Source organism: Nannospalax galili, unplaced genomic scaffold, assembly GCF_000622305.1.
Source record: "Nannospalax galili isolate Female #2095 unplaced genomic scaffold, S.galili_v1.0 scaffold218, whole genome shotgun sequence".
NCBI classification, from domain to species: Eukaryota; Metazoa; Chordata; class Mammalia; order Rodentia; family Spalacidae; genus Nannospalax; species Nannospalax galili.
Window position 1 is genome coordinate 1649000 of NW_008343207.1, and position 8004 is coordinate 1657003.

Consider the following 8004-nt stretch of genomic DNA (forward strand, 5'->3'; position numbering starts at 1 on the left):
CAGGCTACGTGAAGAGCTTTAAACCACTATCCAGTTTACCACACACTCAAAAAGAGGGGAGAAAACTGGGACTGGAGAGATGGCTCAGCAGTTAAGAACACTGGCTGTTCTTGGGAAGACCCAAGTTCGAATCCCTGCACCCACATGGCAGCTAACAACTGCCTGTAACTCCAGTACAAGGGGATCCAGCAGCTTCTTCTGTCCTCCTCCGGCACTACATGACACAGGTGCATTTACCTACATGCAGGCAATACATGCATACACATAAAATAAAAACATTTTAAGAAATGGGAGAAAATCAAAACAAATTGTTATTTTTTATTTTATGTGTATGTTTTTGCCTGCATGTTTTAAAAATATTTTTTATTTATATATTATTTTTATTTTATGTGTATGCGTGTATTGCCTGCATGTAGGTAAGTGCACCCATGTCGTGCAATGCCCACAGAGATCAGAAGAGGCTGTTGGATCCCCTGGGACTGGAGTTACGGACAGTTGTTAGCTGCCATGTGGGTTCTGGGATTCGAACCCGGTTCTTCTGTGAGAACATTCAGTGTTCTTAACTGCTGAGCCATCTCTCCAGCCCCAACCTCCATGTTTTTAAGTGCACCCATTATCATGCAATGCCCTGAGAGGTCAGAAGAGGCTGTCAAGTCCCCTGGAACTGTAGTTAGGGATGCTGGGCCTCAAACCCATGTCCTTTGCCAGTGTTCTTAACTGCTGAACCAACTCTCCAGCCTCTTGTTTTGTTTTTTGAGTCTCAGACTGACCCTGAATTCCCCATCCTCCTGCCTCCACCTCCCAGGTCCTAGGGTTACAGGCACTTGAAAACAAATTCTCGATTTCCATATAAAGAGACTGGTAACTTCTGAAAAAAATTATTCCTCCTAAAGCCAGGCATGGTGGCACATGCCCTTAATCCCAGCAGGCAGATCTCTGTGAGTTCAAGGCCAGCCTGGTATCCATAGCGAATTCAGGTGAGTTGGGGCTGCAGGGAGAACCTGTCAGAGAAAAAAAAAAAAATTTGTTCCTCCTAGTGAGTAACATTTCCTGGCTAGAGATGGGGACTTGTGGTAGAATGCCTGCCTAAAATGTTTGTGGTCTTGGGTTCAATCCCCAATATTGTAAAAAGAACTATCTCTCTTAGAACTATGTGAAGATTACAGACTCAGTGTCTGCTTGAACTCCAGTTCTGCACTGGGAAGGAAACTCCCGAGCCTCTTGGGTCATCGATCATTGGGTTTATTCAGCGAGTCATACCACATGAACAGTCCTCTTCTTCCTCAGACTTTTTGGGTCTACCACTGGGTCTCTACTTGGTTCTGTCCCTCTTATCCCTCCCCTTGACCCTGTCCTCCCTGAAATCCCTGTCTCTTTCCCAGTCATTCTCTGGCCACACCCTCGCCGGCTCTCTCTCTTGCCAGAGCCTCCTCTTCTCTCGGCCCCTGTCATGGTCTCGCTCCCTGGGCCTGGGATCCCAGTGCCGGTCTCGGGATTGGGATCGCTCTCTCCGATCCCTTTTCCCCTCTCTATACAGCTCGTTTTTAACAACTGGCAAGTTGATGGGTTTTCGAAAAGGCCTATCCCGACCCCCAAACCTCAGTTGTCCAGATTCCTTTTTCCCGCCCAGACCGCCCCCCAGCCGCCGAGGGATCCAGCCTCGCAGGGTCCTCTCCAGCTCGTAGTCCACGAAGATCTCGTGCTGGTCAATGACCAGGCCGTCGGCGTCGCGGTAGGCCTTCAGCAGGGCCCGCTCCTCCTTGTACTCTACGAAGCAGTAGCCCTTGGAGACGCCAGTCACCAAGTCCCGTACCAGTCGCAGCCGCCGGATGTCGCCGTAGCGGGAGAAGACTTCCTTTAATTTCTCCTCTTTGGTTTGCAAGTTCAGCCTGGCCACAAACAGGGTGAGGAGGGGGTCCCCAGTGACGCCTTTGTTGGGAACATAGCGGGCCAGCATGGCTCTCCACACAGCGCGGTCATGCGGTTCTTCGTCCGTGCCATCGATGCTCCCAGCCTTGAGCGGGTCATACTCCCTGGCAATGGGCATCCAGTCACTCATGTTCTGGAACAAAAACTGCAAGCAGGTGTGTAGCACGGTTATACCAAATTCTCCAGCATCACCACAGCTCTTCAAAGCAGCATCATTCACCCCCTTTTGGGGAGGATGAGTCTCACTCTACAGGGTGTCTTCTGTAGCCCCAGACTAGCCTCAAACTCCAGCTCCTCCTGCATTAGCCTCCTGGGTACTGGTATCACAGACATGTACCACCAACCTCACTGCCCATCTTGAAAGCAAGGAGCGTAGTGGGTACCCCAGGGTTCAGGACTCTGGGTTAGAAAGAGGAGCAGGTAGTATTGAAGTCAGGCAGTTAGATCATGGAAGTGCTCTGGCCTGCCCCTGCAGCCCTGTCAGGAAGCAGAGGCTTAATGCTTATGTTGGCCATCTGGAGCAGCCACACTTGGTGGAGACCAACTCAATTAAGACATGGCACATGAATCAAAAGCCAGTATGCCTGGCTGGGAGTCGACCAATGACAGGTTATTTGTCCAGCATGTATGACTAAAATGGTCACAGGTCTGAGTTTGATGGTTCATACCTGTTACCCAGTACTCAGAAGGCCAACACACAGAAAGATCAATAGTTTGAGGCCAGCCTGGAACGTTCCAGGCCAATCTGGTGTACACAGTGAGACCCTGACTCAAAAAAAAAAAAAACAAACCAAACCAGGGCCACCAAGATGGTCAGCAGGAAAAATGCACTTGCCACTAAACCTGATGACCCTAAATTGGATCACCAGAACCCATATGATAGAGAAAACCAACTCAGAGTTGTCCTGTAACTCCACATGTGTGCTGTGGCATGCATGCAAACACACATACACATCTTACACACACACATACATTAAAATAAATTAAAAAATTAAAAAACCCAAACCAGCTGTACACAGTGGCATGTCTGTAATCCTAGCACTCTGGGGGCCTGATACAAGAGGATGGCTACAAATTTGAGGCCAGCATGGGCTGGATGGTGAGACCATCTTAAACAAACAAAGGGGTCAAGGTCAGCTAGGGCTACACAGTATGACCCTGTCCCCCCAAAATAATTTAATTGAGTAATAGAAATAAAAATAAAAAAATAGCCATAGGGGCTGGAGCAATGGCTCCACAGTTAGGAGCCCTCATCATTCAGTCACCAAAATGCTGGAATCATGAGGGGTACTTCCATCACAGACCTCTAAAGCACCTGTCACTGCCCTGCTAAAACCTTTGTTTATAGACCTGGGCTCTGAGAAACATTTAGAGTAATCACTTTTCCTAACACCCTTTCCCTGATACTAAAATGGTATCTAGTTGGGCGTGGTGACACAAGCCTTTAATCCCAGTACTTGGGAAGCAGAGGCAGGCAATCTATGTGAGTTCAAGGCAGCTGGGGTACAGGGAGATGCTGTCTCAAAACAAACAAAAAAACAAAACAACAACAAAAATGGTATCTATAGCCAGGCACATGATTCACACACCGGTAGTCTGAGTACTCACAAAGCTGAGGCTTCAGGGCTTCCACAAGTTCGAGGACAGTCTAGGCTACCCTGCCTCAAAAATCAAAAAGCTGAGTAGTGGCATACACCTGTTTAAGATCATCCTTGGCTACACGATGAGGCCAGCCTGGGATACATAACACTCTGTCTCAGAAAAACCAAAGTGGGACCAGCAAGATGGTTCAGCAGGTAAAGGCACTTGCCACCAAGCCTGATTACCTGAACTTGATCCCGGGGAACCACACAGTGGGAGAGATCTGACCACACACATGTTGTGGCATGTGTGCAGGTAAATACCTTATACAGACACATACAATAAATAAATGTTAAAAAAAAAAAAAAAGCACGCCAGGTATGGTGGTTCACAACTTTAATCCCAGCACTTGGAAGGCAGAAGTAGAGGCAGGTGGATCTCTGTGAGTTTGAGGCCAGCCTGGTCTCCATATCAAGTTCCAGGCCAGCCAGGGCTACAGGGAGACCCTGTCTCAAAAAGATAAAAAACAAAAACAACCACTATCAGCCAGATGTGGTGGAACATTCCTTTAATCCCAGCAATTGGGAGGTAGAGACAGGATAATCTCTGAAATCGAGGTCAGCCTGGTCTACATAGCAAGTTCCAAGCCAGCTGGGGCTACAGGGAGATCCTGACTCAAACCAACAAACAAAAAAACCCACAAAACCAAACAATATAATCTGTTACCCAAATTTTTTCTTATAAATATTTTTGCTTTTGTTCTTCAGTTTGGGGTGAACACTACTTATGATGTACATTGTGGATCCCCCCCCCCAGTTAAAAAAGCCAAACACCCACAAAATAAATCAAAAGTCAATATGGGGGCTGGAGAGAGGGCTCAGTTGTTAAGAGCACTGGCTGTTCTTGCAGATGACCTGGTTTTGGTTCCCAGCACCCACATGGAGCTACTAACCAGCTATAACTCCAGTTCCAGGGGATCTGATACCGTATTCTGACCTCCATGTGCACCTGGTACACATACAAACATGCAGGCAAACACTTGAGACACATAAAACAAACTTAAAAAAATAAAATAGGGCCAAGTGTGGTGGCGCACGCCTTTAATCCCAGCACTCAGGAGGCAGAGGCAGGCGGATCTCTGTGAGTTCAAGACCAGCCTGGTCTACATAGTGAGTTCCAGGACAGCTGGGGCTACAGGGAGACCCTGTCTCAAAAAGACCAAAAAAATAAAATATAAACTTGAAAAAAATACCAACAGCACTGCACTCTAGACCTCTGTATTTTGCTCACCCTCTGACTGCACCCAATCACAAAATTTGTTTTATGACAGTGTCTCATTATGTAGCTCAGGTAGCCTAAAACTTGCAATCCTAAGTGCTGGTATTACTGGCAAGTGCCAACATGCTCAGCTCAGAATCTTTTTTTTTTCTTAAAGATTATCTTTATGTATGTGTGTATATACACCTGTGTTCACAGAGTCTAAAAGAGGCCATCAGATCCCCTGGAGCTGGAGTTACAGGTGGTTGTGAACTGCTTGACTTGGTGCTAGGAATGGAACTCAATCCTCTCTGCAAGAGCAGCAAGTACTCTTAACCATTGAGCCATCTCTCCAGTCCCCAGAATCTATTTTTAAACTAGTACTGCTCCTCCTTCGTAGAATGAGCTGTATTCCCTCATCTTTCTGTTGAGATTTTTTTTTCTACTTGTAATGTTCTCTTTCCTCCTCATTTCTGCTTCCCACATCTCCACTTTAGGAAATTCAACTGGTCCTTCCAGGTTCCGTCTCCAGTGCCTCCCCTAGAGAGCAGCTCTGCCTCCCAAAGCCTACTGTAGCTCTTTTCTACTAATCCTCTCACAAAAGTGTCTCCTGGCTCCTAGGATACTTCCTGAGAGATGCCAGGGAACTGAAGTAATTCCTGTCAAAATTTGGAGTTGTTTGTCCAAATTAGCTACAAGAGACTACTCTGCATACTCAAGGTGCTAGGCTCCATCCCCACTACTGAAAAATAAAAAGGATTGTTTCACAGTGAACCAAAAGACAAAGTCTGCCCTCAGCAGACACCTTCCACCAAGGCAGAGGAGGAGGATAGTTAATATACATGGCCGTCAACATTCACAGGCAGCTTAGAAGCTGCCTTCCCAGAGTCCTTATCAGTAAAGAGCAATTCACAGCCAGACAACAGAAGAACCAGGAAAGGAGTAAGAACCAGGAAAGGAGTGAGACACTGCTCTAACCATTTGGTGTCTTTTCTTCTTGATGCTTGGAATTCCTCCATGTGAAAAGAGAAGAGAGCATTATTCTCATCTCTCCCTGCTCTGGAATTCTCTAGTCTAGGCTCCTCCGTACTGAGCTCTGTACTGAGTGGCATTTTCCAGCTCACTCCACCACAGGGTAGCCATCAAAACAGGGACTGTGGTAATTACAGCCAGCTTGTACCCAGCACTTAGGTGGTGCCAAGCATTGTATGAAGCTCTTAACTCCTCTCATCTGCCAGCAATACAGAGCTAGATTGCTGTCACTTAAGATGAGGTTGGTCAGGAAAAGTCTTTGATGTTAAAGCTAGGAAGCAGAGCAATCAAATCAAGGTGCTTGAATGCAGACTGAGCTCATTTTTTCAAATGGCTTTCATAAAATATAAGGCTTTGCGGGGGGGGGGGGGACGACACCAAATCCCAGCCAGCCTGGTCTACATAGAGAGCTCCTGGCTAGCTAGGACTACATAGTGAAACCCAAAGCTCAAACTCAGGTCATGAGGCTTGCATGGCAAGTGCTTTTACCAGCTGAGCCATCTCAAGGGCTTTCGGATTTTTTTTGTAATTTATTTATTCATTTTTATTTTCTGTGTATGTGTGTATTGCCTGCTTGTAGGTAAGTGCACCAGTGTCGTGCAATGCCCACAGAGGTCAGAAGAGGCTGTCAAATCCCCTGGGACTGGAGTTACAGACAGTTGTTAGCTGCCATGTGTCTGGCGGGAACCAAACCTGGGTCCTCTGCAAGAGCACCCAATGCTCTTAACCACTGAGCTATCTTTCCAGCCCTTAGTTACATTTCATAGATAAGAATCCAAAAGCCCTGGAACTGTCTGTAACTCCAGTTCCAAGGGATCTGATGCCCTCTGACGGCCACAGGCACTGCAGGACACTGGTGCACTTACACACATGCAGGAAATACACTCATACACATAGAAATAATAATAATAATTTAAGAAAATAAATCAAAAAAAAACTTTTTAAGTGGGTAACTGAATGGCATTTTGCTAGTTCCTTCCATCTGTCTTTCTAGTCTGGGTTGGCTTCAAACTTGGATGACCCTGAACTTCTGATCCTCTTGCTTCCACTTCCTCAAAGTTGGAATTGTAGGCATGTGCCACCCACCAGGTTCACTCGGTGCTGGAGATCGAACCCAGGGCTTCCTGCATGCCAGGCAAGTACTCTATAATACAAAGTTTTGGGTTTTTTTTTTTTTTTCTTTTGAGGTAAAGTCTAATGTAGCCCAGGCTGGCCTAGAACGACTATAATCCCAGGACTAGGGAGGATGATCAAGAGTTCAAGGTTATCATTGGCTACATGAGACCCCCGTCTCAACAAAATGAAACAAAAGCATGTCCTTAAAAGTTTCTGGAATTTGAAAGCTTGGCAGGCACTTCCTAGGGAGGTGGGGTGCAGAACTAAAGTCGAAACGCTCCCGACACGGCGGAAACACGCCAGGCATGCGCAGTGGCTCCGAGGACTCAAACACAGAAGTGCCCGTGGGAAGTCCGTTCTGCTATCTCCCCGGCCCTAGAGGCTGGTTCCTAGGACCTCTTATCTTCTGGGTGGGCGCAAGGAATAGAGGCCCTTCTTCCCTCGCAGCACTCAGCCCAGCTCCCACAACCGAGCCTCCGCCTCTGCCAGGCTACAACATGGCGCCGCCGCGGCTTCCTGCCAGGCGTCTGGGCCCATGGCTTCCGCCTCCTCCCTGCGTGGGACCTGCTCCCGGGAGTCCCTTCCACTCACCTGTGCAAGGCCTAGCTCCCTTCCGCCCCGAGACGAGATCCGTAACCCAAGGCTGGATGACGAGCGACTGAAAAATTCCTTACGCCCACCTCCACGGAACTCTTCATTGAGAGCAGCAGATTCGCCACAGAGCTTGAGTTGCTTTTTTAAAAAACCGATTTTATATATTGTTATGTATTTATATGTAATAAACTTATATATAAAGAGAAAGGATTCGAGAGTAAATTTTTTTTTTACTTTGGTCTTTTTGAGAGAGGGTATCCCTGTAGCCCCAGCTATCCTGGAACTCACTATGTAGATCAGGCTGGCCTTGAACTCACAGAGATTCGCCTGCCTCTGCCTCCCAAGTGCTGGCACTACAGGCGTGCGCCGCCACACCCGGCTGAGAGTAAATTTTTTAAGACTAAGGAGATTTTTTTGTGTGATTTTTTTTTTTTTAACATGAAGACAAAAATTCCTTAAGTTGAACGTTTGCGCTAATAGACTACCGAATGGGCA

At 47.1% G+C, this 8004-nt stretch overlaps 1 protein-coding gene across 1 annotated transcript; it reads right to left on the reverse strand.

The window, feature by feature from the left end:
• Nucleotides 1-1221: 1221 nt before the first annotated feature.
• On the reverse strand, nucleotides 1222-7651 carry Snrnp35 (small nuclear ribonucleoprotein U11/U12 subunit 35). The gene is made up of 2 exons (XM_008839291.3): nucleotides 7507-7651; nucleotides 1222-2074 (listed from the first exon to the last, which is right to left on the reverse strand). Exon 2 carries the CDS (start codon nucleotides 2057-2059, stop codon nucleotides 1313-1315), a length of 747 nt encoding a protein of 248 aa, XP_008837513.1. The 5' UTR covers nucleotides 2060-2074; nucleotides 7507-7651; the 3' UTR covers nucleotides 1222-1312.
• Between the last annotated feature and the right edge of the window lie 353 nt (nucleotides 7652-8004).

Bases quoted from the DNA above. Each gene is read 5' to 3' on its own strand.
- Snrnp35 (XM_008839291.3), bottom strand. From the start codon at position 2,059: ATGAGTGACTGGATGCCCATTGCCAGGGAGTATGACCCGCTCAAGGCT.